Genomic DNA, 26358 nt, shown 5'->3' with positions numbered 1-26358 from the left:
TGTGGGGCTGGGGTGGGAGACACGAGGAGGGCCACGTTCTGCCTTATGTTGGGTCCTCCAGCAGCCTGGCAGGATGGCATTCATAGCGCCCCAGTAGGGAGGGGATGGAAGCTAAAACGCACATCACAGGCTGCTCATGCACAGCTCAGAGAGACCCCCCTTGGGTGGTAGACCAATGTGAGGGAGCCTGGGGGCATCTGAGCCTCCCTGCTCCAGGGATCTTTCAGGAGACAGACCTTCCTTAACCTTCGTGAGCTTCTGGGGCCCCCTAAGTCCCCCATTCAAGTTAGTTTTCCTGTTGAGAAAAACCAGCCCAGGAGAGGCCACAAGCGGCCACGTCCTGTGACCCACGTCAGCCCTGGGTACTCCGGCAAGAATCCATACAGGCAGGCCCCAGACCCTGGGACAGGTCCACATCCTCTTACGGAGCCATTTCTGCACGAACACCAACATGCACTGCAGGAGGAAAGTCTCCTCCAGGCCGAAGGTTGGATCCTGGCATTGCTTCGGGGTGACCCGGGCTAGAAGGGCCAACTGGGGTTTCTGGAACCTCTCCAGGGCTGCGGCATCCTGGACGTGGAAGGCCAGTTTCCTCTTCAAGATGGTGGTGAGCGCACGTGCTTGTTTCTGCCGCAATTGGGGTGGGGAGGTTGGGGTCCAGTTAGAGATGAAGTTTGAGCTTTGCCTGGGGTCACGAGGCAGGTTAAAAGGGGTTGGGACAGGACCGTGCACCCTTGGACCCATGTTTACCCTGCCCAACTCCCCAGACCAGCCTCGTTGGGAACCTCAGCTTCTTGAGCCCTGGTGTTCTGGGTGGAATGACGGACCGCGGACGCCGCCTCCCGCCTGGAGCCATGTTAACCGCTGGATTTGGAGACCTGCTTTCACCCCCTGCTCATCTTCGGCTAGTTGAACAGTCCGTCCGTTTATGCAGCCAGGCCCTTCTTACCTTGGCTAGCAGGTCCCCAAATACCCACGGGTGCTGGTGGCCTCAATAATAATTTTGCAATGACGCTGGGGTGCTCTCTGGCACAGCTGGTTCTGCGACGTTAGGGTGCTCGCCTACCACCCTACGCGAAATGCTCCAAAGGGTAAGCGGCCCCTCCCTCAGTAAACTGCTGAGCGCGGTGTGTCCGGGGAGCCCTGCCCCTGGGAGACCCAGGCTCCTGTGAGGCCGGCGGCATCCACAGGTTTACAGCGGGCGGGCTGACGTGGCTCCGCGTGAGGAGTCCACGCTGTGGGCAGTGCAAGGCCACGCTGCAGGGGGCGGTGTTGGCGGACAGCCAGGCCCCCCGAGCGCCCCAGGTGCTGCTCTCCCCATCTCGGGGTGCGTGGCGGCTGCTCCGTGTCGGGTGCTTACACTGAGCGCAGCGAGAAGACCAGAGAACCAGGCGTGGCCGCTGCGGGGACTCGGACCAACCAGTCCAGCCGACTTGTTAGCGGCGATCTCGATGGGGCCCGTTTCAGGAGGCGGGAGAGGGGCCCCAGGGGCCTGGCGTGGCGGGCTGTACCCCACCCCCCGAGGCCAGGGACTGGGTGGAAACGGCGTTTATTTACGAAATGAGCCTGACACAACTCTTGTTCCTTGCTTGTAGCGGCGCCGCGGAGCGTGCACTGGGGTGTCCCTCCGCCCACCCCCATACAGCTGTCCGTTGGTCCAACCGCAGCCAGGCCGTGCGGGCACCTGGCCGTGCCGAGGAGGAGGTCTGACGTCCCGTGTCACATCTCCCCCAAAACCTGCACCTCCGCCACCGGGCAGTCCTCCCGGCTTGCTCTGCTGGCCTCCCAGGCCACCTGCAGGGGACAAGGGGGTCAGGCTGAGCCGCAGAGCGGTAGTCTTGCAGCGAGGGTACCCCCCGACCCCGAAAAGCTGCAGGGGCCTGACCGGTCCCGGGCACTTTGGTCACTGGGGCTCCAGGCCTTGCCCACCTGCCGGAGCGCCTCGGGCGAGCGCCCCTCTCCTCACGTGACCGTCGCCCCGCAGCCTCCCCCTGCCTCCTGCCGGGGCCAACACAAGCATCCTGCTCCCCAGGAGGGGCTGTGGCCACCGCGTCCCACACCCACCCACCCCGCCCCCAGCAGAAGCCCGGACGTACCAACTTGCTGCTCTGAAGGTTGTCGGTGATGGGGTCCTTCATGTGAGGGATAGGGGGGAAGAGCTTCTGCAACACTGAGTACCTTGGAGGGCAGAGACACGGGCTCCGAATCCAGAACTCGGGGGGGGGGGCACCAGAGAGAGCCACAGGCTCCGAATCCAGAACTTGGGGGTGCACTGGACGCCAGACAGAGCCGCAGGCTCCGAATCCAGAACTCGGGGGCCCCCGGACACTGGGATTGAGTTAGGACTCCAGTCCCAGGGTGGGGGTGGGTGGGGGGCTGGTCTCTACTGCCTGCCCCCAGCCCCAGATCCTACAGCCAGGAGCAATCCTGGTCTGCAGGGGCCGAGTGCTGATCTCCTGCTGGGGCCCGTGCACCCCACCCCGGCCCCTGCCACAGACACCCGGCCCCCAGGCTGCTGGCACCCACCAGGACCCTGCCGCTCCCCACGGCTTCCACGCAGACCAGCGGCCCCTACCTGAGCAGGAGGACCATCCACACCCAACGCCGAGCCCCTGGGCTGGGCGGCTCTGCCTGAAGCGGCCGGGAGGGGCGTGGGTGCAGCCAGACGGAGGCCAGAGCCCCCAGGGACAGACCCCAAGGCCCGCTGCGGGACAGGACCTGGCAGGGCTCCGCAATTTGGCCTTTGGGAGGTGCCCCAGGGGCAGGAGTTGCTATCTGGGAAAGGTCAGGATTACCTCGTCGCTGGCCCCCTGCCTGCTGCGGAGACGGAGGAGGAGGAGGAGGGGAGGGGAAGGAGGAGGAGGACGAGGAAGGCAGCTCCCAGAGTCACCCCCTGAAGGATGTCGGGGATGGGGAATCTGGGCCAGGGGTGAGAGGCCGAACAGCGGGGACACGCAGGTGAGCCTGGCTGTAGACCCGCCACTTGAGCTAAGGGTCTGAGGAGGGAGGGTCCTGGGGATGCTGCACTGGCCCCCAGCTTCTGGCTTTCCATGGGCGGCAGGGACCAGAACAGGGTCATGTCTCAGAAGGACCACGGGGACGCTTGAGGCGGCAGCCTGCTCCCTGGGGCTCTCGCGGTCCAGCAGATACGACACGCACGCGGTGGCAGGAGGGGTGGATGGGGGTGGGGATGGGGAGCAGCGCCCTGCAGGGAGGCCAGCGAGGTCGTGGGGGCGGCGCGCTCACCTTCCACACAGCACGACCGCGAGCCCCGGGACCAGCAGTGTTCCCAGCAAGACTAGCGCGGTCAACAGCCAGTAGGGCCGCTGCGAGTCCTCCCCGAGGTCGCACACTACGGAAGAGGGTGGACGGGGCACGTCAGCAGGTCCCAGGGCTGGTGCTTGCACCCAGCCCCGAAGCCTTCCCCAGGGGCTCCCTGACAGGCAGCAGGCACTCGGGCGCATCCAGGAGGGGACAGTGGCCCCTGCACAGGGGGCCGGCCTCAGCGCTGCAACACCGAGGCCCCCACCGCAAGCCCCACACCTCTTGCAGCTGAGCCCTGGTCCTAGACCGCGAGCATTCCCCTGCAGCCTGGCCGGGAGGGGGAGCCCCTGACGCACCGATCTGCAAAGACCTCAGGCTCCCCTCTGGGACCGCGGGGCCCTGTGGGAAGTGTGTGAGTTCTCTGGGGCTGCCACAACCAGGTCCCACAGACAGGGTGGCTGAGGCTGGGAGTCCGAAATCCAGGCGGGGCCGAGGCGGGTTCCTCCTAAGACCTCTCTCCTGGGCGTGTAGACCCTGTGTTCTCCCCATGTCCTCACAGGGTCGTCCCTCTGTGCGTGTCTGTGTCCTCATTCCCTCTTCCTATAAGGACCCCAGTCCTATGGGATCAGAGCCTGCACTACTGACCTCATTTTACCTTAACCACCTCTTTAAAGACCCCACCTCCAAATACAGTCTCATTCTGAGGTCCTGGGGCTGAGGACTTCAATAGGTGAATTTGGAGGGACACATTTGAGCCCACAGCAGAGGGTCTTTGCAGATGGAATCAAGTAAACGTGAGGTCCCAGTGGAATAGGATGGGCCCTAATCCAATGACGAGTGTCCTTATAAAGAGAGGAAATTTGGACACAGAGAGACACAGAGGAGAAGCCACATGAGGATGGAGGCAGAGATGGGAGGGACGGTGACACAAGCCCAGGGACACCTGGAGCCCCAGAAGCTGGAAGAGGCAGGGAGGACCCTCCCCTGGAATCTCCATAGGGAGCACAGTCTTACCCCACCTGGATCTCAGCGGCCCTGCCCCGCCTGCATCTCAGCGGCCCCGCCCCGCCTGCATCTCAGCGGCCCTGCCCCGCCTGCATCTCAGACTCTGGTCTCCAGAGCTAGAAGAGAATGGATTCCTGTGGGGTTTTAAGCCCCCCTCCCCAACAACGTGTGGTCATTTATTGCAATTATTATTGCATTATTGCAATTGCAATTATTGCCCCGTGACCAAGGTTTCCTATGCGCCACCTCTGAAACAGGATGTCCTTGGGGGAGGCAAGGGGGAGGGTCTGGTTTCAGAACAGGTCAGGGAGAAATGGCAGCTCTTATTTTGGGGGAAATCCTTCTAATCAGGCCCAAGAGCCATGCCAGGGACCATGTTGGATAAAAGAAGTCGTGTGCCTGCTCACAACAAGCCATGGGGGTTCTAACTGGGGGTCTTGTTCCTCCCCCTCGCTGCCCCCCCCATGGGGTGAGCACAAGGCGCAGGGTCAGCTGTTGTCTTCAGAGCCGTCTCTGGGGACACAGAAGCACGTGGAGCTCGATCCCGGCTCCTTTGGCGGCAGAGCATCCAAGAGCAGGGATGAAGAGCCCATCTGAGCGTGCGAGGGGTCTGTGCTTCCTTGACCAGGGCTGGTGCCCCCCAGCGTCCAGCGCACACGAGGGAGAGGTGAAAGGGCACCCCACTCACCAAAGTACTGGGGGACACTCCACTCGCTCCACGTGTTGCGGAAGAAACCTTTCACCTTTAGTCTCGCCATGTAGTTCCCGGGATTGTGAATCTGGAAGAAGTTTTCCTGGAGCTGAGGTTGCAAAGGAAAGAAGGAAAGGCTGTTCCCGGTTGGCAGGGAGACAACGGGGCCCTGTCGTGGGTGGAGTGGGTCCTCCCCCAAACTCGTGCGTGAACGTTCTCACCCCGCAGCGCCTCCGAAGCTGCCCTCCTTTGGAAACAGGTTGGAGGAGATGCAATCAGTTAAGGAGAGGGCCGCTTGGGTAGGGGGGCTGCAATCCATTACCACTGGTGTGGTTATGGAAAGGGGGAATTTGGCAACAGAAACACACACACACACACCGGGGGAAGACCGTGTGCATGATGGTCTGCCATCATGCCAAGGAGCCCCAGAGGCTGGGAGAAAAGCCTGGAGCCTCCAGAGGGAATGAGGTCCTGCCCCATCTGGATCTCGGACGTCTGGTCTCCCGGACCCGGAGAGAACAGAGCTGTGTTTTAAAACCCCCAGTCCGGGACACGAGTAATGGCAGATGTCCCCCCACCAGGGGAGCTAACAGGCCCCCCAAGAGAGCAAACCTGACCAGCCTTGATCACGGAAGATGCCTGCAGTTCAGAGGGGCCCAGATCCTGGAGCCCCCTACCTTTCTCAGCCCAGGCTCTTGGTGTCCAAACAAAAATGTTCTTCGTCAGCACTGGGAGGTAAAGAACCCGGGGACACCCTCAACGAGGCCAAGACTATGGTGACATGAGTGGGTGTTGTGCCCTGCATGGGGCCCTGCCAACTTATGAATGGTGACCTCCCCACCCCGCTCCCCAAGAAAGATATGTCCCCTCCCCCCAGAGGCTGTAGTCGGGACCTTCTTTGAAAGTAGGGTCTTTGCAGATGTGCTTACGTGAAGGATCTCAGGATGACCTCATCCTGGATCAGCGTAGCCCTACGTCCAATAACAGGTACCCTAACAAGGGACAGAAGCGGAGACAGACACAGAGGAGAAGCCACGTGAAGACAGAGCTTCATCTCCGAGCTGTTTCCCCTCAGCACAGACTCCTGGAGATTGCCGGATGGGTGAGCGGGGCCCCCACACAGAGTCGGGCACCGCGGAGTGGCTGGACAGTAAGAAAAACACATTTGTGATGCCCAGTTCAGGGAGGGTCAGGGACACTCACCTTCTCTGTGTAGGCGGGATCGCTGCCCTACAAAACAAGAGTGGAAATTGGTGGGTGTCTGATGCTGTCCCCTGACGAAGGCCCTTGTTTGAGCCCTTTTAGGTTTATACAGAAACCGAGTACAAAATAATCAGGGATTGAGTCTAAACGATCAATATCATGTATAAATAAATATGAGTATAAAGGAGGGATTAACTAAAAAATACCTCGTCTTTTTTTTTAATAGAATTAATAACCTTTATCCTTCTAAGCAGTTTTAGGTTTACAGAAACATTAGGTATAATCACTAGTTGAATATAAATAATAAATAAATATACAAAGAAGTGAAGAAACATAATACGTTTAATAACTGAGTATGAAATACTAATTAGTTCAGAACATTTTGTCATTTTCCTTTAACTTATAGACTTATAATTTTTTTAAGTTTATTTATTCATAGTCTCTCCACCTAACATGGGGCTCAAACTCACGACCCCGAGATCCAGAGTCGCACGTTCCCCCAACTGAGCCGGCCAGGCGCCCCCATACTTGATCATTTTTTAAGATAACTTTATTCAGGCATAATTTCCTTGAGCAAACCACAGGAAGCATAGGACTTGGTGCGCTTTGAGAAATGTTGTGCACATAAAACCACCTCAGCGTTCCAGGTAAGGAACGACCCCGTCACCCCCGAATTTCCCTGTGCCCCTCTGTCATGCCTTCCTCCCTGCACACACCCAGAGCACACGTGTGTCACTCACTATAGATCATTCTGCATGTTCTATGCTTCTGTATATAAATGGGATCCTCTAGGGTGGACCTCGAGTCTGGCTCACCTTCACTGGGGGTTTGGACTCCACAGCGCGGATATCTTTTGTTCATCCCTTCTCTTGGGTTGTTCCCAAACTCAACTGCTATGAACACGCAGGTCCCCACTTTGGTGGGCTTATGTTTTCATTATTCTCAGAGCCAGACCCCGCACGGGAATGGCTGCCTCCACGAGATACTACCAAAGCCTCTTCCAAAGTGCCTGTGCCATTTTTTCTTAAAAGGATATGATTTTATCCTGGCTCTTACAATACGGAGAATGTTCATCCACAAGGGACATCTCAGAGAAGAAGAAGCCACATACATCATTTTAAATGGTCACCAGTTTGTGACAAGCAAGTGTTGTAATCAACTGGGTGACACCCTCACCCACCCTTGGTTTGGCCAGACTTCGTCGTTTTAGCCAATCTGAGGGGTGGGGAGAGTGGCCCCTCCCTGTGGTTTGCATTTCTGTGGCAACTTTTCATGTGTTTATGGGGCATGAATACATCTTTGGGGAAGTGGTTGTTTCAACTTCTTGCCCTTTGGTTTTTTTTCTTGTGGTTGTTTGTCTTCTTGGTATTGACTTGGAAGCCTTTCTTATCCATCCCAAACATGAGTCCTTTGACAGATAAATACGCACCTGGCTTCTTCCATCTGTGACGTGCATTTTCAATTTTACCTCTGTGTTTTGAATAGCCAACATTGTTTCTTTTGTTAAAGCTAAATTTTTTTTAGGGTTTGTATATTTTCTTTTGATGATTTTCACACATACAAAAGCTTACATGATCTTTAGTTTTTTTCAGTTTTTTTGTGTGTGTGTGTGTTAACATTCTTCATTTTTATGTAGGGTTTATGTTTTTATTTTTTTATTTAAAATTTACTTCAGTTTTATTTTTATTTATTTTTTTTACTTTATTTTTATTTGTGTTTATTTTTAAAAGACTAAAAACTTTTTTTTTTTATTCATATTTTTTTGTGTGTATGTTTTATCTGCCTCCAAAGCTTTGGGGTACAGATTCTAGAGAATCTAGACTTGCCAGCTACAACAAGCATTTACCTTTTGTATTTGAAGTTCATACTCAAATCTGAGATTGACGTGGCTTGACGCTTTCCATTCCATCATCGAATATGATTTGTTACACGTTGCAGTGATATTGGGTGGACTTAATCTCTCTAGGACAGGGGAAAAAAAAAAAAACAAAGAGACTTTTATGAGTAAAACAAATCAACATCCCCCCAGCCCACTCCCAGAAGATACTTTGAAAACAGGCTTCATAGAAATTTAGGGTGATGGGAAGGAGAGGAAAAGGTCCTTCCAAGGTTAAAGAATGGGCAAAATATCAATACAGATGCATGACAAAATATGTTGAGATATCTATCCACTTGAATTAGCCTTAGGTCTCGCTGCTCAGACAGGAGCCTGTGAGAGACCCCCACCCACCCTGGGACTCTTCTGGAAAGCGCTCTTCAGGTCTGTGCCTTGGACGTCCCCAGGTCTACACCTGATTTTTTCCCTTTGGCCGTAATTCCACTGTCCTCCGGCAGAGGGAGGAAAGCCTGTTGCACGCGTGGACTCCCTCCGTCCTACAGGCCTGTGTGGCCGGTAGCCTGGCCCGCTCCCCACCCTGCGCAGGGTCAGTCCCATTTCCAAAGCCCTTGGCCGGCCAGCTGCACTCCTAGAAACATCTGTCCCTCCTCGTGTTCCCCAGACCCTGCGTGCTGTAGCCAGGTCCTCCCCGGGCGTCCTGCCCTGCCTTCTGGCTGCTGAGACCCTCCTGGCCGTCCCTGTTCGGGTGCTCTGCCCTCTGCCCTCCTTCTGGGCATTCAGCCTCCCCTGACTCCATGGTTTCGCCAAGCTTCCTACGTGGCCACGTCTGAAACTACACCCCAGGTCCGACCTCCACTGGGAGCCCAGCCCCGGGTCCTCACCTGCCTGCAGTGGTGTTCCACCTGGATCCCTGGCTGAAAGCTCACTACAGGGCAGTCCCCAGCTCCGGGTCTCCTCCACCTCCTCCTCTCCCCGCAACCCACCTGCTCTTCCTCTCTGCTGGCCCTCTTCTTCCTCCCCCTCCCCTCCCCCATCTATGATGTCACCCTGCCCCCAGGCTCCCTCAGTCCTGCCTCTACCACAGGAGGATGCACAGAATCCATCCACAAAATAGTCTCGAAACCAGCTCCCCTCTCTCCTCCCTGCAGCCAACCAGGCCCTGCCCATCTGTGGCCACCTTACTGTGGGACACCCCCACCCCCACCCCACCAATGGACTTGTCCCCTCAGAAGCAGGAGACAGGGCATGACGCCTGCTTCGGAGGACGCGCCCATTGGCAGGGCCAGGAGAGTGAGGCCAGGAAGGCAGGGGCACCCCAAAGGCAGGTGGGTCAGTCCTGCTGGGGAACAACCCAGGAGACAGCCCAGAACCCGCCTGCTAGGAGCCACCCAGCCCAGGCGAGGGAGCAGGGTTACCCACCAGCCCCTCCGACTTTGGGCAGAGTGCTCACATCCTGCCTGCCTGTGGGCTGAAAGGCTCCGGTCGCAATATAACATGCACAGGCAGGGTCCCCTTGTAGACCTATGGCTCCTTGTGGGAGAGAGGGCCAGGGTCAGGGTGAGATGTGAGTCACTTTCTACAGAGCTCTGCAGGGAGGGGAATGGTCACCCCCAAATGGTACATCCATGTCAAATCGCTAAAACCTGTGAAGGGGATCTTGTTTAAAAACAGGGTCTTTGCAGGTATAATAAGGGAAGAATCTTGAGATGATGTCCTTCTAGATCACAGTGGCCCTAAATCCAATGACAGGTGTCCTTACAAGAGACAGAAGAGGAGACACGGATACATAGGAGAAGCCACGTGACGACGGAGGCAGAGGTGGGAGGGACACGGCCACCAGCCCAGGGACACCTGGAGCCCCAGAAGCTGGAAGAGGCAGGAAGGACCCTCCCCTGGAGCCTCAGGAGGGAACACAGCCCGGCCCTGCCTGGATCTCAGTGGTCCTGCCCCGCCTGGATTTCCAGAGCTGGGGGATAAATTCCTGTGCTTTAAGCCTCACAGTTTGGGATCATTTATGAAGATACCAACTGGGAAATAATAAAGCACCACGGCCCGATTCTCTTGGTGTCAACGAGCAACATCCGGGACACTCTTCAGCAGCCACCCCTGCCAGCCTGAACCTGGCCCATCCCAGCACAGAGCTGTGTGTGACTGATGTCCTTGCACATGGCCCCAGGCTTGGGTCCATGCTCTCCTGGCGCCATGTTGAAATTGCTAGTAACGTTATTGTATTCATTTCCCAGGGCTGCCTGGTACACCACCAACAGGTGTGTTGGACCATAGACATATGTCTTCTCACAGTTCTGGAGACCAGAAATCTGAAATCCAAGTGTCCACGGGGCTGGTTCCTTCTGGAAGCTCAGAGGGAGAATCTGTTCCAGGCCCCGTTCCCACTTCGGGTGGCTCCTGGCGATCCTTGGCGTTCCTGGGCTATAGACACATCACCCCTATGGCCTCCCATAGCCTTCCTGTCTGTCTTTGGGTTGGCCTCTGTGTGTCCTCCTTTTCTTGTAAGGGAACAGCCGTATTGGATTAGGGTCTGTCTGTAATAAGTGCAAAGACCCTATTTCCACATAAGGTGGCATTCACAGCTGCCAAGATGTGAACACATCTTTTGGGGGGACAACAGGCATTTTTGAATTTGTGTCCCTGGGGAATAACGGAGCATGCAATGGGGACACGGAGCCCCCAGTTCCCATTTGACCCCTCCGTGCATCCCCGCCGGGCTATCACACACCCACCACCCCACTGCACTAACCACTGTCTCCTCCCACCCCTGCTGGGAGCTGAGGTGAGGACACAGGGGTCCAGGTGGGAGCGTGCATGGAGTTGCAGGTGGTCTTGGACACGGTCTGGATGTACCAGTGAGGGCCCCACGTCAGAGGGACAGCATCCAACCAGTGCCAATAAAACACAGCATGGAGCTCAAGAGGCGGGAGGCCACAGACAAAGGAAGAGCCCCCCTGCTTTTCAAGCAAGAGGCCTTGCCTTTTCCCCCTCTGCACCGTGTCTCAATTCACGTAGCCGGCCACGTGCTTCCTTACCCCACGTGGACCCGCCAGGGCAGGCCCAGGCTCCCAGAGGCTGAAAGGTGTCACAATTTGGGGAGGGGTCCAGTTAAAGAAAATGGATGGCGACATAGCTTTGTTACGATGGGGTTTGTGTTCCAGAAACCCACTGGCATATCAATGCAGGGCCTTGACAGGTGCTGTGGGCATGACTCTCACCCCTCCCCAAGACTTGTGACCGAGGCATGTGTCCCGTGTGTTATAGGAATGTTCCAGAAGCAAGCAGGTTACTTCCTTAGGTGCAAGGAGCTCATAGCCACTGCTAGGAGCTGAACACATGTCATCCTCAAATGCACAAGCCCTCACCCCCAGTGGGATGGCATTCAGAGGTGAGCCTTCGGGAGGTAATTAGGGTTACCTGACATCATGAAGGTGGGGCCCCCATGATGGACTCGGGTCCGTATAAGCAAAAGAGAACGGAGCTCTCTTTCTCTCCGTCGTTCCCCATGTGAAGTCACAGTGAGAAGGCTGCCAGGTGCAAGTCAGGAAGAGGGACCTTCACCAGGAGTCAGATCTGCGGGCCCCTTAAGGTCGGGCTTCCAGCCTCCAGAACCGTGAGAAATCATGTGTCATTTCAGCCGGCTATTTGGGATTATTTTTTTATGGCCCCCTCAGCTCAGACACCAGCATCCCAGAGCCGAGGGTGCAGCCTGAGAGCCGTGTCCTTGACCTGTACTCACCAATTTCTGATAATTCGACAGAACGGTCCAAGCAGGGGATCCTGGCGCCATGGCTTGTGCCTCTCACCAGGATCTGGAGCTGTTTCGGCAATCTGGACACATCATTGAAATGACACCGGACGTGTTTCCCCCGATCATCCGTTTCGTAATGTGGACACTCCTGCTCCCTGTGGGTCCTTCGGCAAGGAGGGAGCACCCAGGAATGACCCAGTGGCCCCATGTGCCCGGGGAGAGCCCAGCCGTGCCATGGCCACACCTACCTCAGCTCCTGCCAGTACAAGCGATACTGGATGTCACTGGGGGCCTCCCTGCCCACCTCCCAGCTGCACGTCAGGAAGTCCACGTCGTGCACCCAGCAGTCCAGACGTTGTGCGGCCGCCCCAGGGTTTCCTTCTGCACTTGCAAAGGAGGTGAAAAGAAGAGCAAATTGCCTTTCACACACACAGTTACAGGGACAAATACAGAGCTATCCCGTGGAGGCTTGAACCAGTTTCCCGCAATGATAACCCCTGGAAAACACGGTTGTGTGGTGTCTCCAGCCGGATGTCAACACCCATATGCTCAAGATACAGGACAGTCTCACCCCCCAAGAGCCCCCAGATGGTCCTTTTCTTGCCTCACCCCCTTCCCTCCTGTCCATCCTCACCGCCCCCACCGCCGACCACTCATCTGTTATGCATTTGCACACCATCAACTCAAGTAGGTCCTACGAATGAAATCCTCCTGCATACGTGATGCCCTAGGGTTGTGTGCTTTTTTTTTTCCCCACTCCCTGCAGGTCCACCCAAGCTAAAAGTCATAGTTTTTGTATTCCTATGACCAACCAATGACAGAAAGCAAACAAAACCCAAAGAGGAACACGTTCCCCTCACCTTGCAGAGGATACTGAATCCCCATCAAGAATGGTGGGCCTTTGGTCAAGGAGATGGTGAAGTTTTTCACTTCACATAAGGGAATTACGCGGAACTGGCAGTGACGATTGTTGTCGATGGCCTGAGAGAGAGAGAGAACCATTTATTCATTGTTGAAAGAACACACGTAGTGTCATGCTGATGATATTCAGATTTAACAACAACAACAACAATAACAACACCAACAAAACCATAAGTCTCCAGGACTTGCTCTATAGATTCCATGCAATCTTCATCAAAATCCCAGCAATTTATTTTGTGGCGGTCGACAAACCGGAAACGGTGTATAAATTACTGGTTGGTGGAGAGGGAGGGAGATGTGAACAGGTGAGGAGCACAGGATTTTTTTTTTTAGGGCAGTGACATTGTTCTGTATAAAACGTATCATTCTCCATTTGTTGAAAGTCATCAAATCACACACTAAGAGTGACCCTTCGATAAACTGTGCACTCTGGGTGAGGATGATGTGTCCAAGCACATTCATCAGTGGTAACGACTGTGCCATCTGGTGGGGAGGCTCATGGCGGGGAGGCCGTGCCTGTGTGGGGGCAAGGGGTTGGGGGCTCTATACCTTCCTCTCAATTTTCCTGTGAACCTCACACTGCTCTGGAAAAAAAGTGAAGTTTATTAATTGTTTAAAACTGTACAAAAATTTCTATAAAATAATTCCATTTATGAATAAATAAATAATTCCATTTATGAATAAATAAATGAATATTCCATTTAAGGAATTCCATTATGAATAAGTCGACCCTTTTCTAAGGATCAAATGATAAATGAAATTGGCATGGAAAAGCTGGGAAAATGAGGAAATAAAAATAGAACATCACATGGAACAAAAATGGAAGGAAAATATTTATCAAGCTCATGATGAATTCCAGCTTCATACCTGTATTATATAGTAAGTTAATATAAATAGAAAATGATGTGAGGCTCCGAATGGATTAATAAGCAGAAGGTTATTTTCTTAAGATTTTCTTTTTAAGTCATCTCTACACCCAACATGGAGCTCAAACTCACGACCCCCTGACATCAAGAGTCGCACATTCTACCAACTGAGCCAGCCAGCGCCTCCAGTTGGTGGAAATTGTAATTAATAAATGAAGAAGACCTCTATCTAGTTAATCATATTTGTAACAGATTCAACCAGACTGGTTGTTAAATACGTATTAACACAACGCATCTGAAGCTCTGGGAAAATGTGCGCCTTTGTGCAGTTTTCGGCACTGATCTAAAACTTCCTTGGATAATTCAGGTGGGGCTCATAAACACAGTCACTGTCTCTTGTCCGAGGAACTCGGGTTCCATAAAGGCTTCTAAAAGGAAGTTCAGAACGGCAGAATGTGGGGTAGACGAGTGTTTTCCCAAACCTGCCATAGCTGTGCTGAGCGCTGCTTCTGAGCATTCTCTGGCAGCCCAAGGATGGAGGTCCTCGTGTGTGCAGATCATGAAAACAGGAGAGGGAGAGACTCCACCCACTGAGAAGGGGAACCCGTCTCCATTGAGGACAAACACACCAAACCAAATGGTTCAACACAATATTTACCCATTTGGCCAAGAGCGTAACGTTCAAGTAGCATAGATACATGGGAAAACTGGACAAAAACGCAAAGACCATTAACAAAACAGAAATGAATTCAATTTAGGGAAAACCAACAGCGGATGAGGGAATGACAACAGGGTCCAGTATCTTGAAACAGTCCTCAGCAATTCCTTCTACATCTTCGGTACTGAGAAAAATATCTAGATCTCTCCTACATGCAATTCACGTGCACGGACGTTGTGAAGTAGGAATCCAACTTAATTTTAGTGCATTTTGGAAATTGTGCTGACTTCATGCTTACAACACTCTATCTCTTCTATATCGACTTGAAATACCGTCTTAGTTAAAATCCACCCTACCCCCACCTGCCGCCAATGCATGCTTCTGCTTCCAGATTTTTCCATTTCTTTAATCCATCCATGCATTCTGTCAATCTGATACTTTGGATAATCATAGCTTCTCAGCACATTTGGAGACATCATGGAAAGGCAAATTCCTGATCACTAGTGTTCTTTATCAACATTTCTTGGTTCTTCTGTAGCCTGCGTTGTTCCAGAGAGAGTTTAGAGTCAACTGGCCAAGCTCCAATGAAATCCCACCGAGGCTTGTCATGAACTGGATTGTGTCCCCCAAAATTCATGATGAAGCCGTCACCCCAGGACCTCAGAAAGTGGTTGTATTTAGACATTGGGTCTTTAAAGAGGGGATTAAGGTAAAATGAGGTCAGTAGGGTGGGCCCTGATCCCATAGGACTGGGGTCCTTATAAGAAGAGGGGGATGAGGACACAGACATGCACAGAGGGATGACCACATGAGGACAGAGAATGAACATAGTGTGTCTACATGCCCAGGAGAGAGGTCTCAGGAGGAACCAGCCTCAGCCCCACTTGGATCTCAGACTCCCAGCCTCCAGGACTGGGAGGAATAAATGTGTGTTGTATGAGCCCCTTCCTCTAGGGTATTTGTTATGGGGGCCCAGGTTGTGACTTATTGTGTTAAATCAGGAATAATCTCAAGACAGCAAATTTATTCTCAAGGAAGTTGACCGGTGCCTCTTCCTCATGAGACTCTATGAGCTGTGAATGTATTGTATTCTCACCGTAGCCCACCCATGGGATCTGTCACAGTTCTCAAGACCCCTGAACCTCGGAAGATGACACAGTACCGGATTTGGGTGAGAGGCGGGAGATGGCGGGAAAGCAAGCACTCACTCTCAGCTGGGTTTTGCTCCCTACCTGCAATCCCTGAACACATTTTCTCACCAACGCTCTCCAGGGACACCATCTTGGACATCCTACAGGCGGCGAACCCTGAGCTGTGGTTCCGGAAATAGACTCTCACCCCACATTCCATACCCAAGCCCAGAGTAGAACCCCCGCCTCTGTGATGTCTGAGTCGGACTTGGCCCTAGGTTTCTGCTAGCTCTTAAGTTCCTGAAAGTCACGGAAGCTCCATTGTGCCAAGTACAGGGAAGATGGTTTACCTTAGTGATAAGTTTTGAATTTATGAAACACAGAATTTCAGAAACATTTCCATGGAGGTCCCAGGTCAATCTCCTTTCTCCTGGCTCCATCCTTAGGTTCTTAATCGGTAAATTGGGATCTGAAATGTTTAGAGGTCAGAGTTAGAAGAAATACTGCGGTTGTTTGAACCCTTACCGCCATGGGAACTTCCTCCCACCGAGTTCACCGACAACCTCCGGAAGCAGAATTCTACACAGACAAGGCATTGTCGGGACCTGGCAGAGCCTTATTCCTCTCATTAGCCTGCCCTCCCAGTGATGGAGGAAAAAAACCCCAAGAGTTGGGTAAAGCTGGTCACTTTCTGCCATCCCCATTTATCTTTTTTTTTTTTTTTTTAAAGATTTTATTTATTTATTTGACAGAGAGAGAGACACAGCGAGAGAGGGAACACAAGCAGGGGGGAGTGGGAGAGGGAGAAGCAGGCTTCCCACCAAGCAGGGAGCCCGATGTGGGGCTCGATCCCAGGACCCTGAGATCATGACCTGAGCTGAAGGCAGACGCTTAACGGCTGAGCCACCCAGGCGCCCATCCCCATTTATCTTAAATGTACCTTTTGTGACCATGTTACTTTCCCTGAGAACTGAGAACAAATTCTGGCTTACATACGTCTCTCAAGGTCAACGATTCTGGGGACTACTGGTTACCAATGGCCATCGAAGATGCATTTCTTTCTTTCTTTCTTTCTTTTTTTTTTTTGTTCTACTTTGAAAATATAAGGCATGGTCATTAGAATGATATTCATGACCTTCCACGGTTCACAGGCTGTTGGAGCAATTCTGACATTGCTGGAAAAACTCCGTGAGCACATACATCTGATTATGTTTTGAAATGGAATCAAAGCTCACGCATTCCTGCCACAGGTCCCTGGGAAAGGGGGTCTCTAGTGGCAGACCACAGAGCTCAACATATCTGATCAAAGACTTGCTTGCCCATGTCCAAGGCACTACTGAGTCATGTTTTGCCAGTAAGTCTGTAAAGCTACAACAAACACTTGGTGAGATTTTATCTGTGACTCCTTTCAAGGACTTACAGGATATGACTTTCATAAACGTTCACAGAGTTTATAAACTGTAAGTATCGTGATTAGTTATCAAGATCAACAGCCTTAGTTTCATAAGCAAGACCAAACCATATCAACACCTTGGTTTCTGCCATTATTTTCTTCTAACATATAAGGACAATTTATTCCTTCATAATAAAAAAAAAAAATCATTTGGAGAAATATCTTTTAAGTTGAAAATGTAATTCTTGATAGATTCCTTTTTAATTTAAATTCAATTAACCAACATAGTACATCATTAGTTTCAGATGTAGTGTTCAATAATTTATCAGTTGTGTATAACACCCTCTTAAGAGAGTCTTATGCTTCAGGGGCACCTGGGTGGCTCAGTCATTAAGCGTCTGCCTTCGGCTCAGGTCATGATCCTGGGACTCTGGGATCGAGCCCCAAGTCAGGCTCGCTGCTCCGCGGAAAGCCTGCTTCTCCCTCTCCCACTCCCCCTGCTTGTGTTCCCTCTCTCGCTGTGTCTCTCTGTCAAATAAATAAATAAAATAAAATAAAATAAAATCTTAAAAAAAAAGAGAGAGTCTTATGCTTCAAAATTTGCACTCAGTCCTGCCAACACATTAAATATCATTAAAACAGATATGAAGGATGAAGTAGTAAATATTAATGTTAGTATATTTTATCATATTTTAGTTTATTTTTATAAATAATATAAATGTATATAAATTAACAGATATTTAAGGGAGAAATAGTATCATGTGCACAAAAGTTCAAAAAAGAAAGGGGGGGGTGATGGGAAATATTTTCTGATTCATTTTAGGAGGCCAGCATTATCCCAATATCAAAATAAAAGATATTAAAAGTAAACTCGAGGCCAACACCCCTTATAAACATAGACACAAATCCCTTCAGAAAATATTAGTAAAAAAAATCTAGGAATACATAAACCTGGTAACACCTTATGAGATTTACTCTGGGAATGCAAGGTTTCTTTAACCATCAATATAATTCATCCCCATTAACCAGAAACTAATGATCTTCTCCATAGAAGCAGAAAAAAAAAAAAAAAAATTGACCCAACTTAACAACCATTTGGGATTAAGAAATCTCAGCAAACTAAGAATGGAACAAATCTTCCTTACCCCGATAAATCTATGAAAATCTTTGAGCTAATTCAGACTCAACGGTGAAAGACTAACCACTTCTCCTTAAGACCAGAACAAGGCAAGGCGTCTGGTTTCAACACTTCTAATCCACCTAGTACTGTACCAATGGCACCTCTTAATGCAATTTGGCCAACGTTGAAGCTTTAGGGGGCTTCCAGCTTAGGAGGGAAGATGTGAAAATTTTATTGCATCAGCTGCCTCCTTCAGCCTTCGGTTCCTAGAAAGCAGCTCACTTCCTACCTGTGGTCAGCGATCCTAGAGTACCCTCAGGCCTGAAGTGACTGCAAAGGCGGCAGCAGACTCTGCCCCAGGACAAGACAGGCAAATCAAAGATAATGCGCAGACCTGGGGGTGTCAGGCTGAGAAGTAGGGGAAGCCCCTTCCCTTCCCAGACATCCCACATCTCCCAGCCCCTTGGGCATGGGGTGTGGCCATGTGACTGGGTTCTAGTCCACAAAATTCGACAGGAGACATGACGGTACTTCCAGTTCTCACCCATAAATGCTCCTGGAGATGCTGAAGGACCCTGGATCTTGGAGTAAATATCTGGGGCAAAACCACCTGTTCTGAGTCACACTGTGTCCCCTCAAAATTCATGTTGGAGTCCCAACTTGCAGGACCTCACAATCGGACCTTATTTGGAAATGGGGTCATTGCAGGTGTTAATTAATTAAGATGGGGTCGTTCTTGAATAGTGCAGAAACTAACACAATGTGACTGGTGTCCTTATTAAGAGCGGACATTTGGACACGAACAGACACAGAGGAGAAGCCACATGAAGACGGAGGCAGAGATGGGAGGGATGCGGCCACAGGCCCAGGGACGCCTCAAGCCCCAGAAGCTGGAAGAGGCAAGAAGGACCCTCCCCTGGAGCCTCTGGAGGGAGCATGGCCCTGCCCCACCTGGATCTCAGTGGTCCTGCCCCACCTGGATCTCAGCAGCCCTGCCCCACCTGGATCTCAGTGGTCCTGCCCCACCTGGATCTCAGTGGTCCTGCCCCACCTGGATCTCAGCAGCCCTGCCCCGCCTGGATCTCAGTGGTCCTGCCCCGCCTGGATCTCAGCGGCCCTGCCCCGCCTGGATCTCAGCAGCCCTGCCCCGCCTGGATCTCAGTGGTCCTGCCCCGCCTGGATCTCAGCAGCCCTGCCCCGCCTGGATCTCAGCGGTCCTGCCCCGCCTGGATCTCAGTGGTCCTGCCCCGCCTGGATCTCAGCGGCCCTGCCCCGCCTGGATCTCAGTGGTCCTGCCCCGCCTGGATCTCAGCGGCCCTGCCCCGCCTGGATCTCAGCAGACATGTGCGGCCTGGATCTCAGACTTCTGGTCTCCAGAGCTGGGAGACATAAATTAAGCCCCCCAGGCCATGGTATTTTATTCTGGCCGCCCACGCAGACTCAAATAGCAGCCTTCAGAAGAATAATCCCTTCCTCTCTGTCCCCCACAAAACATCTGAATTCCACCCCTATTTGAGGAAGCAATAAATGTCTAAGGGGTTATGAAATCTTGTGGCTGTCACCACAGCTAACATCTTCTGGACTGACGCAACCACCAGGTGGGTACGCTCCCAGACTCCTGGAGAACCTATCGTGCCTGGGGCCCCGAGCTCGGCCGACGTCTGTGTGCCATGGGAACCCGGCGTGGAAAACATGCAGATGGCCTCTGTCTCAGGTCCGCCGCTTACTTGGAAAATTCCTGACGGCGACTGGGTTCCATGCGGACACTCCTGCAGGTCAGTGTGAACCTTCAGAGACATTAGCAGCACCGTCTTCCTCGTGGCCTTGGGCGCACTCAGGGCCCGCACCCGGGCTAAGTCAACGCTCTGTGCTCTGTACTGGGCTTCACTGGCTTCCAATTGGCTCTCTGGGACATTTCCTGCTGCATGCCCATCAGCCGCCCCTGTCCCCTGGGTCTGACCAGACTGTGACAGTCAGAAGTGGGCACAGATGGCTCGGGGATTGTAATCAGCATCTTCTCATCTCATTACTTCTGGTTACTATGGAATCTCATTATCCTTCATTGAATGATCTCATTATTCCCCATCATCATGATGCAATATCATATGAGCCACATGGAAGGCAAGGAGACCGTACTTTGCCACACATGGCCTTCTCCTCAGGCACATGTCTGTGGCTACACGTTCCCTTCCTATAAGGATGCCTGTCCTGTTGCATTAGGACCACACCCTGATGGCCTTATCTCCGCTTAATTCCATCAGGAAGGACTCCATCTCCAAACAAAGTCACATTTATAGGTTCTGGGGGTGAGGGCTTCCAGGGAGGACCTTGGTGGGGACACAGGTCAGCCCATAACCAATGCTGTTCCCATGACCCCACCCAGGAAGGGGAGACACAGGTGAAACCCCATTTCGCACTGGAATAATGATTCAGGACCCAGGTAGGTGATGCATCCTTGCATTCGAGCTACATTGAAATGCTCAGCACCTTGACCCGATCACAGTCGGTATCCTGGCTATGAGATTGTACCGTGACAGCATTGCAAGGCGATCCCATTGGCGGGATGGGGTGAGGGGCACATGGGCAGTCTCTGCATTAGCTCTTACAGCTGCCAGTGGATCTATAATGGTCTTGACACGGACTTTAACTGAACAACAAAACACCTGACACAGCCATAGAGCACAGCTGGGTTTTTGTCCTACCTTCCTCCGTTTGCAGCAGACCGCAGACAGACGTCAGGAACACCGTGAGCCACACCAAGGCCATAGCGATGTGGCTCCCACGGCAGGGAGGGCGTGTGCTGGAAGAGAAGGCACAGTTAGAGTGTGGGACAGGGGAGGGTGAACTTAGGGAAGCTACTGCTCGCGAGCCTGGAGCTCCTTCCAGGAGGGAAGTCTCTGGGTATGTGCATGTGTGTGGGCGTGTGCGCATTCGCGTACATCCATGTGCATGTGCGCACATTCGTGTACGCATGTGTACATGTGCGTGCCTTTGCGTATACCCATGTCCATTTGTGTGCATTCACGTACATCCATGTGCATGTGCTTGCATTCATGTACACACGTGTGCATGTGTGCATAGGTGCCTGCATCGCGTACACATGTGTGCATGTGTGTATGCATGCACCTATGCATGTCCTGTGTGTGTGTGTGTGCATGTGTGGGCATCCCTGTGTGTATGTCAGCCTGCCTTTAAAGACTTGCACCCTGAGGTCTGAGCATGCTCTTGGCTCCAGCCTCAGGCAGAAACCAGGAAAGCACACTCAACGCGTGGTACCGGGAAACACTGCCATGACAAAGCACTGGAAGGAAGTGTCATTAAAAATGGGAAGTCAACACAGATCGAATTTCCTGAATGGGCAGAGTTACGGTAACTGAACCCTGCGTGGTCCCAACGCCCTGGTCAGGACCTTCCCAGGGTCCCCAGGAAGCCTCCCTCCTTGGGCTGGCTCTCTGGGATCTTCACCTGGGTGGCCAGGCTCCTGCCCCCACTGGGACCATCAGCAACAGGGTCTCCTGATGGGCCCCCATTCCTCCCCACCATATCATCATTGGCAAACACCATTAGTGGCCTGGGGCTAGCCCTCTGTGCCCGTCAGAATTGCCCACAAAATGTGCCTCCTGCACACCATTCCATCTGGAAAATCTCAGCCAGGATCAAGGAGCTGGGGCCTCAGACTCGCCTGGTCTTGTCACAGGCATTCACAGCCCCCATCACAGGACCCAACATGGACCCCACCGGGGGTCTCATCTGCTCCCCTGAGCTCAGCCTTGGGGCTGCAAGGAGATTTCCCGTCTTGACAACAGGGCGGACAATGATTTCCAGCAAATGTGAACTCTTGCACAATCTGATAGTGAAAGTGCTTCTTGTGAAACCGGGGAGCACGCCGGAGAGGCCCCTTCCCCAGGAGAGGGAGGGAGGTGGGAGGTGCCCAGGAACAGGTGTTTTGTAGTCGATTCGTAATACGGGATGAGCATGCGGGCAGAGAGGCGTGAGGCTCCAAGTTTCCTGGGGGGCCCCCCAGCGCATATTCACCATAAACCACATGCATCAAAGTTCGGTGCACGATGGGAAAAGATCAGAGTTTTAAACAGAGCGGCCCGGGCCTTGTCGTTAGTTACTGAAGACAGCCGGCATGCGGCTGCAGACGGTCGGACAGGGTGGGTGCCGATGTGGCCATGAATGTCCGGGGGTCTGGAGCCCCCATTCGGAGGGAGTCCACCGCCAGCCCAGAGGAGGGGCCCGGGGTGTGCGTCCTAGAGTGAGGCAAGGGCCGCCCCAAACAAGGTCCTCAGCGTTCCCGTCTGGCATCATCAGCTATAGGATCTTGCTCTTCACGGGATCCTCTCAGGGGGGGTCCTGGGGTGACAGCCAGGCATCCGCGTTTGAAAAAATATATCTAATTTTTCAAAAAGATTTTATTTATTTATTTGACAGAGAGAGACACAGCGAGAGAGGGAACGCAAGCAGGGGGAGTGGGAGAGGGAGAAGCAGGCTTCCCGCGGAGCAGGGAGCCCGATGTGGGGCTCGATCCCAGGACCCTGGGACCATGACCTGAGCCGAAGGCAGACGCCTAACGACTGAGCCACCCAGGCGCCCCTAAAAATGTATCTATTAATTTTTTATTGAGGTGAAATGCACATCCCATAAAAGTCACCGTTTTAGAATGCAACTCAGGGGCACCTGGGTGGCTCAGTCGGTGAGGCGTCTGCCCTCAGCTTAGGTCGTGATCTTAGGGTCCTGGGATACAGTCCTGACTTGGGGCTCCCTGCTCAGCGAGAAGCCCGATTCTCCCTCTGCCCCCCACCCGCTCATGCTCGCTCTCTCTGTCTTCTCTGTTCTGTGAAATAAATAAAATCTTTTTAAAAATGTAACTCCGGGGGCATCTGGTGCCTTCTCCACCTCTCTCTGGCTCCAGAACATTCCATGCAGCTAAAAGAAACCCCGTGGGCATGAGCTCTCAGTCCCCGTCCCCTGCCCAGCGCCGGCAGCCACTGACCCACTTTCTGTCCATCTGCCTGTTGTGCACATTTTTCAGTCCGTGGGATCACGCACGGTGGGGCCTCGTGCGTCTGCTTCTCTCGCGGCGCATCGTGTCCTGGAGCTCCGTCTGCCGGGCGGCAGGGGTCAGACCTCCGTTCCTTCTCGGGGCTGAGTCCTGTTCCCCTGTGTGGATGGAGCACGTTTCGTGCACACGTGGGCCGTTGTGCATAATGCACCTGCAAGGGATCTGTGCTTCCTGATCGGTCCGAGCCCCCAGCCCCAGCAGCTCCCCGGCAGGCTGTGCTGGACGTCAGGAACGAGCCGCCGTGCTCGCCTCGCACCCAGCCTTCCGTGGACCCCACAGCACTGCAGCCCCATGCGTGCGCTTACGCTTTTCCAAGAACCACGTCAAGGAACAGGACAGAGTGCTGGAACTCCATCTTCATCCCCTACTCTGTGCAGCTCAGCACGCCCAGCCGGTCGGCATGCAAGCATGGCCGTCACCCCCGTCCCGGGTGGATACTCGCGCCGTCTCCTGCATCCTTAGATGCTGTAACCCTTTCGGATCCCGGGTGCCGTGCCCAAGGGAGATGCACCGTGGCTGGAACGAGCCGCATCCCAATGCCCCTCGTCCCTCCCGGGGGTCGGGGGTCTTACCTGGACGGCGGCGAAGGTCCCCCGTGGGAAAGACAGCTGGCCTGGGGAGGGGGGCTGGAATCCAGACCCCAGACTCCTCTCTGTGGGTCCTCCTCCCAAATGTGCTGGAGGAAATGTCCCCAAAGAGAAACTGAAGCTGGCTCTCCCTTCTCAGCGTTTTTATGGTCATGACCAGGCGCCCCACCCTTAAAGCCCAGACCCAATGGGGCTCCGGGTGGGCGGGGGTGGGGTGGGGAGGAGGTCGGTGACCGGGTCGAGAACCCCGTCCCCGTGTCTGTGTGTGTCTCTTCCCTCGAAGCCGGGGTCAGCGACTGTGTACTTTCCCTGGAATAAGTCCCCTTTCTTTCAAAACTTATTTTCCTGTTCTCATTTCTCTTTGCGTGTTCCTCTTTGTTACAATCCTAATTACTGCTCACCATCCAGGGCCGGCTTGGGCAACTTCCTGGCATCGGGGAGTATACGCCGCACACACCAGTGGCTGGGTGGAGGGTTCCTGCGCCGTCTTCCCGCCAGGTCCCCGGGAAACGCTCTCCCGTCTGTGCCCCCGGAGACAGTCCCTGGTTAGGACCCTGGGTCCCCGGAGAGGACGCTGCCCAGGGTCAAATGCAGCCCTTCAGGTGGCAAGCGGCCTCCAGCTTTATTTCCAGCAGCAATGGCCCTGTGCTCAGCCCCTGCTGGACAGACCCCATTCGGGAACAGGGGCTGACCGCTATTCTTCACCCCGCTCACGCCTGTGAGAACACACCAGCTCCTCAGCGGCTCCGGAGCTCTGATCCACTGACATGGACTTTATTCTGGAAAAGGGTCTTTGCAGACCTAAGCGAGTCTAGGATCTGAGATGAGCTCATGCTGGAGTAGGGTGGCCCTCAGTGCAATGACAGGTGTGCGTCTAGGACACACGGAGACACAGAGGGGAAGCGATGTGACAGAGGGGACTGACTGGCTCATGCGTGGCAGTGAGTCCAGAACGGGCTTCCCCCATGGCACGGCCACACAGAGGAGAAAGCAGCCGCTACCGCCCCGCTGAGCCCCAGGCTGGACCCCTTTCCGGGGCAGCGTGCATCCAAATGCCCTGGGCATGGAGCTCAGATGCAAAAGTCTGGGTGGGGGCATTTGAAGCCAGGTCCTGCAGATGCCCCAGGCAGCAGGTGCCCGGCTGCAGGTGTCTAAGACACGGAGGGGAGGTAGGGGAGAGCCCCAGGGCCAGCGTCACAGAGCGGCCAGCGAAGGACAGGGCTGGGACGGGGGGACTGTCAGGGTCCGTCGGAACCTGGGAGTGTCGTGGGACGAAGCGTTCTCCTTGGGCAGAAGTGGAAGCTGCCGAGGATTATTAAGGAGGCAAAGCTGACGTAAGGAGTTTGCACCCCGGGTCACAACACACCAACCTCCTTGCGGCTCAGGACTCTGCTAAGGACGGTGTGGCCAGAACCAGGGAAGGACTCAGATCCACCTGCTGGGCCGAACATCGCCTCCCCGACCCGGAGAGGGGCTTTGGGTCTGTTTCTCTGTCTGCTCCTTCCTCCCTCCCGCCTTCCCCACTGCTGGCTGCCAGGCTAGCGTCAGCCGTAACCCCGGACAAAACTGCAGGTTTAGTCTCTGGAGGGTCCCTGGACCGGGGATCCTGGCAGGGCTGAGGATGGTGGCCCCCTCCAGACACCAGCCATGAAGGCATCTGTCCATGCAAACGCGAGACCTCTTCCCTCCGGATTCTAGAACGTCTTTAACTTCGCTTGGGGAACCCCGCTCGCTCCCCACCTGCTTGCTCCATGCTTCCCAAAGTCCCCCGTGCTAGTATATGGCCAGACAACCAAAGACTTCCAGATTTCAGAAAGTGGAAAAGCAGGACCAAGCAAGCAGTGGGGGTCTGGAGTGGGGGTGGCGAGAGCTTCCGTCGTGAACAGAGAGTGCAGCCCTGCAAGGACAGGGAGTGCACCTGGGGGAACAGAGGAACAGAAGACAGGAAGCGGGAAGGGAAAGTGGGTGAGGCGGGAGGCACAGCTGCGTGGTGGGGCAGACCCCGAGTAGAGCCTCTCCACCCAGCAAGATGCACCTGCGCACGGAGCCCTTTGGGGACACACCAGGCTCGCTTGGGGATGTGGTCAGCTGTGGGAGGAGGACAGGGCTCATAAGAAACCCTTGGGCACACTGGCCCGGGGATGGCAAATGACAGCTTTAGCCTCATGGCTGTTGGGGGAAGGTGGGTCCTCACAGGTGGTCAGATGGGCACCTCTGAGGGGCCCACGCAGGTGGCAGATGCCCCGACATTATATTATGTTATATCTTATTATGTTATATATTATTGTGTTATATATTACTGTATTATATATTATTATATTATATATTATTATGTTGTATTATATATTATTGTATTATGTTAAAATGTATTCTATAAAACACAAACTATGTATTACGTATAGTACATTATTGTAATATAACACACGCACACTAATGTATTCTATCCACTATATTAATATCCACTATATTAATGTTGAGATTAATTAGTATCTATTAATTATTATATAAACACTTTATTTTCTTAATATTTTTATTAATTAATATGAATGTACTGGTGTACTCACGCATATTAATGTTTTCAATATGCTTATGTAGGAGGAAATGATTTGTCTTTCTGTCTGGTGGTGCTGCGACCACGTACGCGTTTCCAATGGGGCAGGGGGACTGGAAGGAGTAACGTGATCTGAGCCGTCACCCGTGGCCCCGCATCATGGACTCTTCTGCGTCCACCTGTTCCATCAGGGGGCGGGAGGTGAGGCCCCCCCATCCCCACGCAACCCAGACCCTGTCACATGGACTCGCCCCTGGTATTCCGAAGCATTTCCGGAGCCTCTTTCTTGGGAAGACCAGAGGCA

At 53.4% G+C, this 26358-nt stretch overlaps 1 protein-coding gene across 2 annotated transcripts; it reads right to left on the bottom strand.

Annotated features, from left to right (window-relative positions):
- Nucleotides 1-57: 57 nt before the first annotated feature.
- IL3RA (interleukin 3 receptor subunit alpha) lies at nt 58-23597 on the bottom strand. Of its 2 annotated transcripts, none has more exons than XM_032391185.1 (12): nt 23489-23597; nt 20551-20648; nt 15686-15804; nt 12621-12741; nt 12009-12141; nt 11749-11924; nt 8010-8125; nt 6164-6190; nt 4958-5069; nt 3247-3352; nt 2097-2178; nt 58-1794 (listed from the first exon to the last, which is right to left on the bottom strand). In XM_032391185.1, exons 2-12 carry the CDS (start codon nt 20612-20614, stop codon nt 1720-1722), a joined length of 1131 nt encoding a protein of 376 aa, XP_032247076.1. In that variant the 5' UTR covers nt 20615-20648; nt 23489-23597; the 3' UTR covers nt 58-1719. The 2 variants fall into 2 exon arrangements, with proteins under 2 accessions (XP_032247076.1, XP_032247075.1); XM_032391184.1 differs by lacking the exon at nt 23489-23597 and adding an exon at nt 22848-22901.
- Between the last annotated feature and the right edge of the window lie 2761 nt (nt 23598-26358).

The sequence above is a fragment of the Phoca vitulina genome, unplaced genomic scaffold (genome assembly GCF_004348235.1).
Source record: "Phoca vitulina isolate PV1807 unplaced genomic scaffold, GSC_HSeal_1.0 scaffold60, whole genome shotgun sequence".
NCBI lineage: Eukaryota > Metazoa > Chordata > Mammalia > Carnivora > Phocidae > Phoca > Phoca vitulina.
This window is presented reverse-complemented; position numbering and strand designations above follow the sequence as displayed.

Excerpts from the sequence above, each read along its gene's own strand:
- IL3RA (XM_032391184.1), bottom strand. The coding sequence starts at position 22,879 with ATGTGCACAACAGGCAGATGGACAGAAAGTGG. Across the intron at positions 11,925-12,008 it reads TTGTACTGGCAGGAGCTGAG|GACCCACAGGGAGCAGGAGT; the intron begins GTAGGTGTGGCC and ends TCCTTGCCGAAG. Across the intron at positions 2,179-3,246 it reads GCGGTCGTGCTGTGTGGAAG|GTACTCAGTGTTGCAGAAGC; the intron begins GTGAGCGCGCCG and ends CTGCCCTCCAAG.